This window comes from Cottoperca gobio, chromosome 15 (assembly GCF_900634415.1).
Source record: "Cottoperca gobio chromosome 15, fCotGob3.1, whole genome shotgun sequence".
In the NCBI taxonomy this organism is placed as follows: domain Eukaryota; kingdom Metazoa; phylum Chordata; class Actinopteri; order Perciformes; family Bovichtidae; genus Cottoperca; species Cottoperca gobio.
The window spans coordinates 23,387,377-23,402,633 of record NC_041369.1 but is presented as its reverse complement, the minus strand read 5'-3'; the positions used below and the strand labels follow the sequence as shown (position 1 = coordinate 23,402,633).

Genomic DNA, 15,257 nt, shown 5'->3' with positions numbered 1-15,257 from the left:
AGTCAACAAACACATAATATAAACAACAATAATGACATAAATAACAAGCACAAAAACACAGTTTGAAAGCATTAAATAGCTATAAAGAAATCATCAAACTCCAAAATGATATTGGAGTTTGTATGAATTGTGACGGACAGACTGAATGTTTCTGATAATAGATTTAGGGAACGCTTTCTGTTGTTCCCACTTCGGTGAGAAAGTAGTCCCATCCAACATATTTAGAATAAACTGGAAGCTCGACTTTTGTCCATATTGTGCGTAACTTGATATTTAAGTGACACAATCAAATGAATAATAAATAAACCATTCCGGACTGAAACACTCACACTGGCATATTGTCTGTTACAAACACACCATATTCAACACATTCTCACACACTTGCATGATCAGCTCTTGTTGCATTGCTCTGATGGGGCCGACTCTCTAATGCCTCTATCCTGTATACCTAAGCTCTACGGCAATCTGCAATAGTGCTGTGCTGGCTTGTTTATTGGCAAAACCGTTGGCTTCCCTCACTCTGCTCTTGAATTCCTTCCTCTCTCTCTCTCTCTCTCTCTCTCTCTCTCGCCATCTTTCTACCTCTCTCTCTCACACCATCTTTCTACCTCTCTCTCTCTGTCTCGCTCTCTCTCTGTCTGTCTCTCTCTCTCTCTCTCGCACCATCTTTCTATCTCTGTCTCTCTCTCTCTCTCTCTCTCTCCACAATCTTTCTACCTCTCTCTCTCTTCCTATCTCCTCTCTCTCTCTCAACACCATCTTGTACTCACTCTGTTTCTCTCTCTCTCTCTTCTCTCCTCTCTCTCTCTCTCTCCTCACCACATCTTGACTAACCTATCTCTCTCTCTCTCTCTTCTCTCTCTCTCTCTCCTCTCTCTCTCCTCCTCTTCTCTCACACCCATCTTGCTTACCCTCTCTCTGTCTCTCTGAGAAGATTGTTTATCCCAACATTATTGGCTTCTCCCTCTCTGCCAGCTTTCCCTCTTGGACGCCGCTGGTTTTTCATTTCCGCAGCTGGCACGCTGCACTGAAAGGAGGCCCAACAGGATCACCGCTATGCCTAGATGTCTGAATTAGTCAGCGTGGCACACACACGCACGCACACACACACACACACACACACACACACACACACACACACACACACACACCTTTATGTTGGCGGGCTGCGGGTAGTTATTGATCAGATTGATTGACCGGCTCCTTGTTAAAAAGGATGTCAAGATGAGGCCTGCAGGCTGGCCACTAAAGTTGCTGACTCCTCCATCACGCACAAACACGGTGTTACTTTACACGCACACACAAGTGCGCACGCTCAGTTGATGAGTTGTGTATAGTGGCGAGCTGAGGCCATTGTTAATGAGATGGGGTTGTGTTGAGGAGTGCCGGCTCTGCAGCTCTACACTCAGGTTTCACTGGCACTGAGAGAGGAGGAAGGAGGGATGGAGCAATAACAAGACAGACAGAAGGTGAGGAGAGAGATGGCGAGGGATGATGATGCATTAATAACCTAAATATCTAATGAACAGACACCATGAAGATATTTTGTGTCATGCAAGATCTAATCTTTAAAGGTGTCTTTAACAACATGCTGGTTTGTTTGAGTGTTCAGGAAACAGATTAGACCAAGATGTGTTGAACCAAACTCAGTATGGACAGTGTGAGCAGGTGGAAACTGTCATAGGTGCAATACAGCCAGTTCCAAACATACTTACTTTAAGATTTAAGGTCATCAGAAATCAGCAGCGTGCTTTAAAACAAAATCCCGACCACATGAAAACGCAAAAACACCATTGAGCACACACACACTCTCACACACACACACACACACACACAGCTCCTGTTCCACAGACGTTTAACAAAGCAACAACCACCAGAGCGCATCCTGACGCTCTTGTCCTCATTGTAGTGGAAGAGTAGCTGTACATTTATGTGTAAACATGTGAAATAGCCGTGGAAGTGACGCTTACACGTCAACGTTTCTGAAGATCCTCACCCTGGTAGTTTCACAAAGCTCTGTTTGCAGTGACCTAAAACACTCAGACACGGAGGCTGTTGTGTCGACCTGCTTCCCTCTCATGAGCCAGAAAGTTGTTTCAACGTGAATAAAATCATATTTGACAGTGAGGTAGCCCCAGAATGATTAAACATCTCCTCACATTACTACATTATGAAGATGTAATGATCTCATTAAGAAAAGGTTCGCCCGTGTGGTTATCGGCTCACCAACGTCCAATCAGAGCCGTTGTTGACGCAATCTAATTGGACAAAGGGCAGGAAGTGACAGTCAGCTGGCCTGTCAGCTGTGGGGTGTAAGTGGTGGAGAGGAAGGGTGCCAGCCAGCCAACCAGAGAGGTCAGGAGTAATGATTACGCACGTCATCGCTGCTGCAGGTGGGACCAGATGAAAGTTAATCTGATATTTGATTAGTTTGTGGGGGGGAAGGGCGGGCTATCAGAAGGTAACATAAACTACACACACACACAACATTCTCCATACACATTAACTCTAGTACTGTTACTCACACTCGTGCAATCAGACACACACACACACACACACACACACACACACACACACACTGGAGCCCCTCTGGGGGCCGGGGAGACAGATGGGAGGTTGATGCTAATGGGACACACGGCTAAATGGACTAAATGGACGGGATAAACACTGTTCCCAAGGAAACTAAAAGTGTGTGTGTGTGTGTGTGTGTGTGTGTGTGTGTGTGTTTAATAATAATAATAATAACAATAAGAGAGGAGCGCAGCGTACAGTGTATGTTTGCATAGTTTGTGTGATTGGGGCCTGGCAGCGTTTCTAACGTGTGTGTGTGTGTGTGTGTGTGTGTGTGTGTGTGTGTGTGTGTGGTGTGTGTGTGTGTGTGTGTGTGTGTGTGTGTGTGTGACTGTGGTCAAAGGGATGTACGGTTGTTTAAATCTTGTAAATCAAGCTGTCATGGTGATAACAAGAACCACCTACAGATTTCTCCTCTGGCTGACACATTTATACACACACACACACACACGTGCACACACACACACACACACACACACACACGCGCGCACACACACACACACACACACACACACACACACACACACTGGAGCCTGATCTCATAAAACGTTAATACGAGCAAAAACATTTCTTTCTTCACTTCACAGTTTATACTAAAATATGAACTTTGTCACACAACCAAGGAAGTTTAAAAACGTAAATAAAGTCAAACTAATATGTTTGTATATGTATGAAGCCCAACATCTTGCCCCCAAAATATGACCCCTAAAAGAGCTCACACCAGACCGGTTCCATAATCACTACCCAGATATTTCTCTTGTGTTTTGTGGGAATTGAGGCGTTTCTGTAATTTCAATGTGTCTCTGTCTGCAGCACGTGTGTTTAGAAAGTGGTGAAATTGTCTTATTGTTCTATATATAATCAGTTTGTTATATGTCATCTCTTTGTTCCACAAATCAACTATCAAATAAAGGCAAAAATAATCTTAAAAAGCAAAAACAAACTATCTTGCATATTGTACATTTTACATAAAATGTTGTCTTCTTGGTGGGAACCAGAAGAATACATACACACACACACACACACACACACACACACACACACACACACACACACACCAGTTCTGTTTGAAGTTGTGAAACCTGCAGTGTAACTTGAGTTCGATGTGCCGGGTACTGCAGATGTATTGCAGCTGCTGCTGGACTTTTATCAGCCATGTGAAGAAACGGGATGGAGAGACAGGCTGAGGATACAACACACACACACACACACACAGCCTTTCCTTCTGTCTGTCTGTGTGTGTGTGTGTGTGTGTGTGTGTGTGTGTGTGTGTGTGTGTGTGTGTGTGTGTGTGTGTGTGTGTGTGTGTGTGTGTGTGTGTATTGGCCTGTGGAGAATGTGAATGGATGATGGCTGTCGGGCAGGCCAATGATGAGGTCTAATGTGATAGCATATAATGGATGACCCCTGAAAACGGCCCACTTTTCTTTGCTTCCAGCTCTCTATCTCTGTCTCTCTCTCTCTGTATCTGTCTGTCTCTCTCTCTCTCTTATCTATCTCTCTCTCTCTCTGTCTCTCTCTCTGTCTCTCTCTTTTCTCTCGTCTCCTCTCTCTCTGTCTCTGTCTGTCTCTCTCTATCTCTCTCTCTCTCTCTCTCTTCTCTGTCTCCTCTCTCTAGTCTCTCTGTCTTCTCTCTGTCTCTCTCTGCTCTCTCTCTCTCCTCTCTCTCTGTCTCTCTTTCTCTCTGTATATCTCTCTGTTTTCTATTGTATATCTCTCTCTCTCTCTCTCTCTTGTCTCTGTCTCTCTCTCTCTCTCTCTTCTCTCTCTCTGCTCTCTCTCCTCTTCTCTCTTCTCTCCTCTCTCTTCTCTCTCTCTCTCTCTCTCTCTGTCTTAATGTCTCTCTCCCTCTGTTAGCGGGTGATGATTTAGTGGACCAGGTCACCACACTGCTTAACACTGCGGTCACTACATTTGAGGAATAGAGGACCGGACAGAGAGAGAGAGAGAGATTTTAAAAGCCTGTATGTTCTCCTGGTTTGACACGTCAGTGAAGCCTTAAATCACCTCCAGTTTACTTTTTAAACGTTTAATCCGACCAATTTACATAAATGATTCAGATCTAGATCCAGACCTTCTCACCGTGTTCAGTGTCTTCTTAGCTGCGACAGACATTAGAAGAGTTATTGGTCACATGTGAGCTTTGTATTCAGAAACACTTGCAAAAACAGTTTTTTAGAAATAGACACACTTATTTGTACATGTACTGTAACAACACTGAGGAAAACAGTGTTCCTGTTGATATCAACACTTAGAAGCGATTATGACCGTGTGAAGAAAGGCAACAGGATTTCAACCCTTATTGTATCATGCGGTACAGTCACACTGCAGATCAGAGCCGTGCAGCTGTATTATATTCCAATGCTGTGATTGTACTTCAGCTGATATGGTAGGAAAAGCTCTTTCCTGGCAGTGGTGGAAAGAGAGCTGTCCGCCTCAGATGTTCAGGATCGTTTTTGAAAACGTTAAGGCTCTCACACTGTACATGTATTAAGCGTTTGACAGTTTTGTTTCCCACAAACCCAAAATGAAATGGCCTATTTTTGTTCTATTTGATGTGGCATATTTCCGTCTCTCTGTGTTGCCGTCGCTCCTTCCCTTTCTCTCGCCCCTCCAAGTGTTAGCAGTAATTGCCAGGCAGATAGCTGTGAATGGGACTTATTGGTCATAATACAAGAGCGTGTCTGCCTTGTTCAGAGTAACAGCTACAAGCCACCCGATCTATAAGCCTTCTCTGTCTCTCTTTGTCTCTCTGGCTCTCTAATTAGCTCTCCAAATCAATGGGGATTTATTCTACCACCATGCCAGTATCTGTGCAAGATGTTCAGCTGTAGTTATAACATCCTGCCTCCTCTCGTCCTCACCCTGGTAATCCAGCTCTTATAAAGTCCTGCAGGACACGAGCACCTCTACAATCACTCATGGCTGTTTTGCAAAGACCTTGAAGTACAAGTGGTTTTACAAGTTTCATCCCATTTCCTACAAATCACAAATACTTCACCTCAGCCGACCGTTTTGTAAACCAGGCTTTTAGATGTTCAGACGCTTTTGTTCCCACAAACTGTTGTAAAGTTTCGACATTTGACATTTCAAATCACCTGCACTAAAGGCCCTGTCGCACAGCTCCGTATGACAGAAACGTATGCCGGTGCATACGAAATATCGGCAATAGGTTGATATAAATTAAGGGTAAGTTGTGATCGTTAGAAGGACGCAGACGACACACCGAACACGCCAGACATACGGCCCTGTCACACAGCTCCGTACGGCAGAATAGGTTATCCACTCGTTATCAATACATTGGCTGTAGGATTCACCGTCAGCCGACCTAGCCTATATATAACGTACCTCTAACGTAGTCACGTAGGTATTCACGTACTGTATTTCTGTTCCGTTTCTGTGTGACAGGGCCTTTAACTGCATTATCACATAATGTTGAACTTGAATGCAGACTGTGATGTATTTCACTTATAATCCTGGTCCAATGGCATTAAGCATTTCTCTGTTCCCATCTACATGTTCAGTGTGCTCCACACAACTGTCGCTTTGCTAATTAATAGTTAAAGTGCTTCTTCTGTTGAAGCTTTTAAGCTATGAAAAGGAGATTGCAAGAAATGAAAGTATAATAAGTTGTTGAGAAGAAACTAAAGTTTGGAACATGCACATCAACATCTGAGCAGCATCTGGAGTTCCAGCGTATTTAGTGTTTCGGGCTGGACAGCAGGGAACTGGATTCTGCTGAAGGAGTGATCAGCCTGTTGAGTCATTGTTGTATTGAAGTGGCGACTCTGGGTCTCCTACATAATCCTCTGTTAGTCACCTCACAGTACCACAGCTATATTGTTGGTGGTGTTCGTTTCGTAGAACTACAATCCCAAGGCTTTGTCTTGCAGTCTCCACGAACAAGATTTCCAAGTGCTCTGTGCCGAGGACGGTGTGTTGGCAGCTGGTGTGTTCTGGTGAATTCTGTCAGACGAGGATATCTGTGCCCTTGTTCCCTCCAATCAGATCCACTCACCACATTCAGCCAGGAGACAAATTGTTGCTGGAAACTTGGCAAACATGCAGGAAATGAGATTTGTTATCGCCAATCTATTGTTGTCTCACTGGCATACAAATTCAAGAGGCGGAGGAGTGTGAGTGTGAGTGTGTGTGTGTGTGTGTGTGGGATTGTCAGTCTGTCTTTCTCTGCTCACACCTGTTTGTCTGCACACATCCAACACACTCATATGGCAGTTATTCCAAGTGTTTTTATGATGTAAATTCACGAGTGCGCCCGTGTGTCCTTTGTAAAGCAGCTGCGTTGTGTCAAACCGACGTTGTCTCTGCGGACACTGCGCCTGAAATGATTCATTCTTTCTTCAATAGCGAATATCATATTTATGCAAAGCTGTAAATCCTATCTGTCTCCAGTCACACCACTGAGCTTGAAAAGCAACAAAATGAGGGAATAATTGAATACTTATCACTATCAATCATGGTTGTATGAATACGTACATGTGTGTGTGTTATTTGTGGAGATGCCTATCATGTTCCAACAATGCTCTTTTCATATTGCTTTCTTGGCATCTTTAAGGTTGTGTGGCGATTTGGTGCCCAAGTGAAAGACTTGATGTTTCTGAAGGTACACCTTCTTGACACAAGCCATGCAGCATCTCTGTTGTGCCTATACTGCTACTGTAGCGCTACAGAGAGAAGAAAGATATAAGAGGTACTGTATGGTACTCTTTGTCCAACTAACTTCTGTGCCCAAGAACAGTTCCCTCCAAAATGAGAGCCATAAAGCTGTAATGTGTAACAGATGTGTAATCCTGCTCTTCTAACACTGAAGAGAAGACTGATTCTGCAGATTCACAGAATGCTTGACCGGCTTTTACATTAGAAGAAGATTTTACTTTTGGTGCTGAACCGTAAAGTCACATTCCCCCCTTTTCATCTATTCCTTCTCATATTGGCATTTACTTTTGATGCACCCAGCAGACTCTTTTTAAGAGGGGATTATATTACAGTCTGGGACACTGGGAGACACAGTGATCGAATAGCCATTGGTCCCAGAAGGGGACATCTGGAGTGAAGAGTTTCAAATAATAAATAAAAATAGTTTCATAGTCATTATTTAAAAGTTATGTTTAGGACATTGTTAGCACAGACATTAGCTTTAAGACTTGCTTGCAGTGCAACATGGTGAATCTCTCTGTGGATTTGAACAGTCCAGAAGACTTATAACGCCTGTCTAGGAATGGTTGTTTCCCTCCTATCTCTGATTAAAACATTAATCAGGCCTAAACCTGCAGCCTTCTGTGGCATTGATTAAACCATCTAGTTAGGTTACAGATGGACCGGAGGAACATGGACGCTGATGTTGCATTACATCTACAGGGGAAGCAGGGGCAATAATGTTGGATGAGAAATGTGTTGTTTGGTAGATTCACATCAGCAAATTCTGCTCTGTTGGGTGTGTTTAATTGTTCTTGTTCGTCTGTGTGAGTAATAATTCCCCTCTGATCTATTATATTCTATTCTTATTCTTATTCTTATTATTATTATTATAATTATTATTATTATAATTATTATTATTATTATTATGAATTATTATTATATTATTATTATTATGAATATTATTATTATGATTATTATTATTATTATGATGGTATTATTATTATTATTATATTATTTTATATTATAATTCTTGTTGTTATTATTATAGATTATTATTATTATTATTAATTATTATGATTATATTATTATTATAAATTATTATTATATTATATTATGATATTATTATTATTATGATTATATTATTTTATGTTATTATTAGATTATTTATTATTATTATGATTATTATATTTTTTATTATTATTATTATTATTCTTATTTTTTTTTTTTTTTATCTTTTTTTATTTTTTTATGATATTATTTTTATGATATTATTATGATTATTATTATTATATGATTATTATTATTATTGTGATTTTTATTATTATGATTATTATTATTTAATTATTATAATTATTTTATGATTATATTATTATTATGATTATTATTATGATTATTATTATTTTTATGATTATTCTTATTATTATTATTATGATTATTCTTATTTTTATGACTTATTATTATTTATTATTATTATTATTATTAGATTATATTTTTATGATTATTATTATGATTATTATTATTTTCTGATTATTATTATTATTGTGATTTTTATTATTGTGATTATTATTATTTAATTATTATATATATTTTATGATTATAATTATTTTATGATTATATTATGATTATTATTAGATTATTATTCTGATTCTTATTATTTTTATGATTATTATTATTATATTATTATTATACTTATTATGATTATTATTATTTTTATGATTATTATTATTATTATTTATTATTCTTATTATGTTATTATTATTATTATTATTATGATTATTATTATTTTTATGATTATTCTTATTATTATTATTCTGATTATTATTCTTTCATTATTATGATTATTATTTTTATGCTTATTATTTTTCTGATTATTATTATTATTCTGATTATTATTCTTATTATTATTGTGATTTTTCTTATTATTCTGATCTTATTATTTTAATTATTATAATTATTATAATGATTATAATTATTCTTATGGTATTCTTATTCTTATTCTCTTCTTCTGCTTCTCTTCTTCTTTTCCTTCTTCTTCTTCTTCTTCTTCTGCTTTTTCTTCTTCTTTCTTCTGCTTTTTCTTCTTCTTCTGCTTCTTCTTCTTTTCCTTCTTCTTCTTCTTCTTCTTCTTCTTCTTCTTCTTCTTCTTCTTTTCTTCTTTCTTCTTCTTCTTCTGCTTCTTCTTCTTTTTCTTCTTCTTCTTCTTCTTCTTCTTCTTCTTCTTCTTCTTCTTCTTCTTCTTCTATGCTAGTATGTAAACGTTCAGAGCATATGTGGTACAGGTGTTCCCCACACAATTACAATAAAGTTGGAAGTGCACTATTGTCTAAAATAGATGTATGTTGTAGCGTTTACATTTGTCTTAATTGGAACTCCTAAACCCTGAAACCAGCCCCAGACTGACAGTACATGTGGAAGAATGCGTCCGCACACACACGTATACATATCGACAGCAATTTTGTGCCACAGAATATGAAGTAAATGCTGCTGCGTTATTCTGCCACAACTATCTACCAACACACATACCGACACTGACACTTGTCCAGACATTTGCAGATGTGATAATACTAGTTTTGCCCTCACCGAGGTGACGTAGGAGTTTAATTGCAGCCACAGTCGCAAGTGAGCCACTCGTTGTGTTGTGAAACCTGTAATTTGCACAGGCGTGTATCCGAAATCAGCAAACAGCACAGATATTTCCAATCCGTCCAACAGGACTGGCAATTTGAGTTTGCAGGTGCTACTTTGGTTGAGCCGCGTTCTGTGAAGCATAATTCGCATGTGATTGGCTTCATTGTTGCAGCACTCTCATTTTATCTCCTGGCTGTTTATGCGTCTGTCTGTCCAGCTGAGATGGCTGGCCAGGTGGATGGATGGATGCATGAATGGATGTTTGGATGCTATGCTTCCCCTCGAGGCTAGGTAAACATAGGCACATTCAATATTGAGTGTAAGCACACTCACAGGAAATGTTAACTTTGTGTCTTCCGATTAAGTTTGAATTTCAGGCATCTGCTAAAATCCTTGAAATGGGAAAACTAAATGTTATTGCTCTCTTTCTCTGTCTCCCTGAGACACATACGCACATGTAGCTCTGTCTGCACGCTCCCCCTCCTTTTGTCGTCCACTTGGTGGTGTCTAGGGTGGCACTGCTTGTTTACAGCACAGCTGAGTTCATTAGCCGTTTTATTTCTGATTTACAGACTGACAGGCAGACAGAGAAGATGGCCACTGCCTTGTCCTTGTTGCCCAACCAAGGACTTATCAAAGTGCATTGAACACACAACACATGCAAGTGGAAGCAAGCAATTCTGTTTGAATTGGACATTTGCATTTGTATGAATGTACATATATATACATGTGGTGAACAAAAATATAAGTCTATATGTACACAAACAAACACACTTTGCATATTCACCAGACCTCTTGTTATGACATAATTCCACTGTCTAGACTGATTTATCAGGTCAACACACACACACACACACACACACACACACACACACACACACACACACACACACATACAAACACAAGAATGACCCAGCTCACCTTGACCTGTTGGTCTAATCTCACCACACAGTGGCTTTAGGGAAGAAAGAGCTGAGAGCAAACCTCATATGACACAAACTCACACATGGCTGCATCCAAACAGAACACAGGTTCAGTTACGCACCAAAGGTATTGCAGTCAACAGAAAATGACAGTATGTGTGTGTCTGTATAGTAAGGTATGGAGCCTTCAGGGACTACACAATGTAGAAGTCAGTATAGTAGTGCCTGTGTATATGACATAAATCATTACCTCTTTATAAATAGACACTGACAATACTTCTAAAGTTCTAATGTGTAGATGTTTGCAGGGGATACATTACCTCATGCAAAGCTCACAGTAACCCCCCTTTTTCCTCCCACTCAGCTGGGCTGTAACAAATCTAAGCCGACATCAACAGGAGGCTAACAGCAATGCTAGCAAGCACACCCTGTCATCTGAGCAGCGTTAGCATAGCGGTTGACAGCTAACAAGAGAAGACATCATGATAGCCGGCGCGGCGGCGAGCTAGCAGAGCCGTTGCCGGAGCGCCTGACTGCGCTGATGTAGCTACAGGTGTAGTGTTCGTTCATTCTTAAAGAGTCTGAGACTGGCAAGTGAGCAGCCGGCAGCTGGTTAATGTCAATGTGCAGAGAGGACGCAGAGGTACGGGAGGTGCTTCAGTTTAGGTAGAGGTAACAGGCTGGGGAGGCCTTTGACATTTAGCTTCTTCTTTCTTTCTGTACGGTTTCTGCTTGTTCCCTTGTTGTTGCTTTTATTTCTCAAGTCGGGGCTCCTCTGTGACTATTCTTTCTTTCTAAATCTCTCTCACATCCTTCTTGTGCTTCTTTTTCTTGTTGCTGTTTCATAGTTTGCATATATTTTCATCTGATCTTTGTGTCATGTGTGTCTTAATGGGATAATTGAAAGCAAGTGATTGTAACATCTTCAACGTCCTGACTATCCCCCAGCTCTATTATTCTTATTCCCTTTCTCTACCTTACTGTGCTTGTTTTTGCAATGACTGGATTTTCCCACACTGATACAAACAAGTTCATTTCATCTTAGTGAAAAACCCTCTCGGGTTATAAACAAACACAAGTTTTCCATCCTGTGAGGGTCACAATCTGCAGCCCAGATTCTCCTTTGTGTGTGTGTGTGTGTGTGTGTGTGTGTGTGTGTGTGTGTGTTGTGTGTGTGTGTGTGTGCACCAGGCAGATTTTCTGCCGAAGCAACATACTGATGATTAGAGCTTGGCGCATAATCGTCCAGAAATGAGTTTGTTTTGCGTGAAACAGGTGGCCACCCCCAAGCTAAATGTAGCTGTAGAAACAAAACCCCCATTAGCATGCCTGTAGTGAAGTGGAAAGATCTGGGAAACAGGCTTGTGGGGAGATGAGGGTGCAGCGAGCATGTTGTGTTTGTGCAGGTATAGATGCACGTAGATACTTTTGATCTCTGTTGGTGTGAGTGTGTGTGGGAGTGAGCATTTCTTTGTGTGTGCTTGATCCCAAATGTTTTTTGTGCTGTATATCTGTGTTTGTTTTCAGTCGATGTTTGGACCTCATGCTGATAAAGGCCATGCCATCTGCCTTTGTTCATCTGACATTTCCTCATTAATGAAGTTTGCCCCCCCCTCCTCCTCCCATATGACTCCCTCGGTCCCCCCACCACCCTGCCATTCCCCACTCCTCTTTGCCTTCCTCCTGCGCATACGTCAACCTTTCTGCTTTGATCTCTGCTCCCTACTTTTCCCTCATTCTCCTCCTTTTCTTCCTCTACTGTCCTGCTCTCTGTCTCTCTTTCTATTTCTCTCCAACTCACTTTCCCGATCACTCTTCAACTCTCTTTTCTCCTTAATCACACAGGTTATTGGTTAGAAACGCAGACATATGTATAAGCCTGTCACAATAATTACGTTATTTATGTATCGTACGAAATATGAACATGACCTTGAACATATTTGCTGACCTCGATATTACCTGTTATGTTTGTTTACATGAGTGTCACATTTTAGCCAACATGATGACGGAATAACGAGCAGGGATTTCCCCACTATTATAAGGCATTCGCATTTTTTGTTAACAGAGCTCGAAGAGTCCCAGAGAGTCCATTTTGTTTATTGTTTTGGTTGTTGTTTTTTTTATTTAGGATATTTTGAATATATATAATTTTCACATTTCAATTCCAATGTCTGAATATTCTTAAGAATTAAATTAAATTATATTAATTTTATTATTATTATTGTATTTATTATTATTATTATTATTATTATTAATAATAGTATTTATTTTATTATTATTATCATTTTTAATATTATTATTTTCTATTGTTATTATTATTATTGTATTATTATTATACCTGGCATAAAATGGTCTTATTATCATTTATCGAAATTATTACAACAAAAGTAGTTATCATGACCTAAATATATACCATTTGGTTGCTGGATAAAATCTGCACCTGTACATGAACAACAATGTGTTGTGAGTTGAAACTGGGTATTCTGTCAAACATTTCCCTCAAAGTAACATGTTGAATAAGAAATTCCTTTCTCTTTTTCTGTCTCACTCTATAGCAGCTGATGAGAGAGCGGCAGCAGATGGCCAGTCGTCCCTTTGCTTCGGTTGCTGTAGCGCTGGAGGTGGGCGGTGACCAGGAGGAGCTGCTACAGGTCAGCAAAGAGACACAAACATAGACGCACACAGAAACAAACACAACCAAGGAAGACACACATACACACACAAGGGAAATCGTGGTGTTTTGGGAACACACAACTCATTGAAGGCACATTTGCATATCCATGCAAGGATACTAAAGCGTGGCCCTCTGACCTTCTGCCAGTGTGTGGGTGTGTGTGGATACACAACAGGATGCTGGCCCTGTAAACAAACAGGTAGCGCAAGAAGTTGCTTTGAGGCAAGTTGCATTTATGGCAACTTGTCTTAATTTAAATGCATACGCAGCAGTCGTCCTGGCTCCACCGCAGAGTCAGTGAGAGATATAATCAGGAAAGATAGGTGAATCAAGCAGTGTGGGCGGACATGGATGTGAAGTGGCCTCTCTGCGTTCCACTGCTCACCGCACATTGTCAGAAGTGAAGAGAAAAGACATGTTTGGGCCCTGAAGAGCGAACTGCACTAAAAACCACTGAGAGAACTCTGTTGGGATTGGAGGTAAACAAATGGCCGAGGTTCATAAAGACAGTTTGACATCAGCCGTCCCGCAGTGCAGTGCAGTGCAGTGCAGTGCAGAGCAGTGCAGCGCAGCGCAGTGCAGCGCAGCGAGTGCAGTGCAGAGCAGTGCAGCGCAGCGCAGTGCAGCGCAGCGAGTGCAGTGCAGCGCAGCGAGTGCAGTGCAGCGCAGTGAGTGCAGTGCAGCAGTGCAGTGAGTGCAGCGCAGCGAGTGCAGTGCAGTGAGTGCAGTGAGTGCAGTGCAGCGCAGTGTAGCGCAGTGCAGCGCAGTGCAGTGCAGCGGGTGCAGTGCAGCGCAGTGCAGTGAGTGCAGTGAGTGCAGTGCAGTGAGTGCAGTGCAGTGAGTGCAGTGCAGCGCAGTGCAGAGCAGTGAGTGCAGTGCAGCGCAGTGCAGCGCAGCGCAGTGAGTGCAGTGCAGTGCAGCAGTGCAGTGAGTGCAGTGCAGCGCAGCGAGTGCAGCGCAGTGAGTGCAGTGAGTGCAGTGAGTGCAGTGCAGCAGCGCAGCGAGTGCAGTGAGTGCAGTGAGTGCAGTGCAGTGAGTGCAGTGCAGCGAGTGCAGTGCAGTGCAGTGCAGTGAGTGCAGCGAGTGCAGTGCAGTGAGTGCAGCGAGTGCAGTGCAGTGAGTGCAGTGCAGTGAGTGCAGCGAGTGCAGTGCAGTGAGTGCAGCGAGTGCAGTGCAGCGAGTGCAGTGCAGTGAGTGCAGTGCAGCGCAGTCAGTGCAGTGCAGTGCAGCGCAGTGAGTGCAGTGCAGTGAGTGCAGCGAGTGCAGTGCAGGCAGTGAGTGCAGTGCAGCGCAGTCAGTGCAGTGCAGTGCAGCGCAGCGAGTGCAGTGCAGTGCAGTGCAGTGCAAGGCCGAGTCAACGTCGACCCTTGTCGATTCAATTCACTTTAAAAACGAGAGCTGCAACGATAAATCGACTAGTTATAGAAATGATGGAAAGCAATGGGTCACAGAAAGGTTCCCTTTTGTGATGTTGGAGGAAATCTCAGGAGGTCTGCGAGAGAACGATACGACAGTGTCGCTTTGTTCGCTAAGCAGAGAAGTACTGGCTGGGGGGGGGGGGGGGGGGTGCAGCTGCACGTTGCAATAGCCCACGTTTCTTTTAGATGTCATGTGTGAGAACAGCTCTCTCTGTGCCGGCACTTCACCTTCACCCACCGCGCCTGAAGAGTCCTCGGGAGGGGCCTGGTGGAGTGAGGGCCCTCAGAGGGGCAGCTGCTCATATCTGCACTCCATGACATACACATGCAGAGTTTAGATACACATGTTGGGGTCGGGCAATGTGAATCCTTTACTTAAGTAAA

The 15,257-nt window shown here is 41.7% G+C and overlaps 1 protein-coding gene across 5 annotated transcripts in view; it reads left to right on the top strand.

Moving 5' to 3' along the window:
- The window catches only part of LOC115020155 (attractin-like protein 1), a 229,627-nt gene that overhangs the window by 175,818 nt on the left and 38,552 nt on the right, over window positions 1-15,257 (top strand). For 3 of the 5 annotated variants that reach the window (XM_029450076.1, XM_029450080.1, XM_029450078.1), the window contains one exon: window positions 13,337-13,432. In XM_029450076.1, coding sequence (XP_029305936.1) covers window positions 13,337-13,432 — 96 coding nt within the window. The remainder of the gene's footprint in view (window positions 1-13,336; window positions 13,433-15,257) is intronic. The other 2 variants (XM_029450077.1, XM_029450079.1) reach the window with 1 other exon arrangement.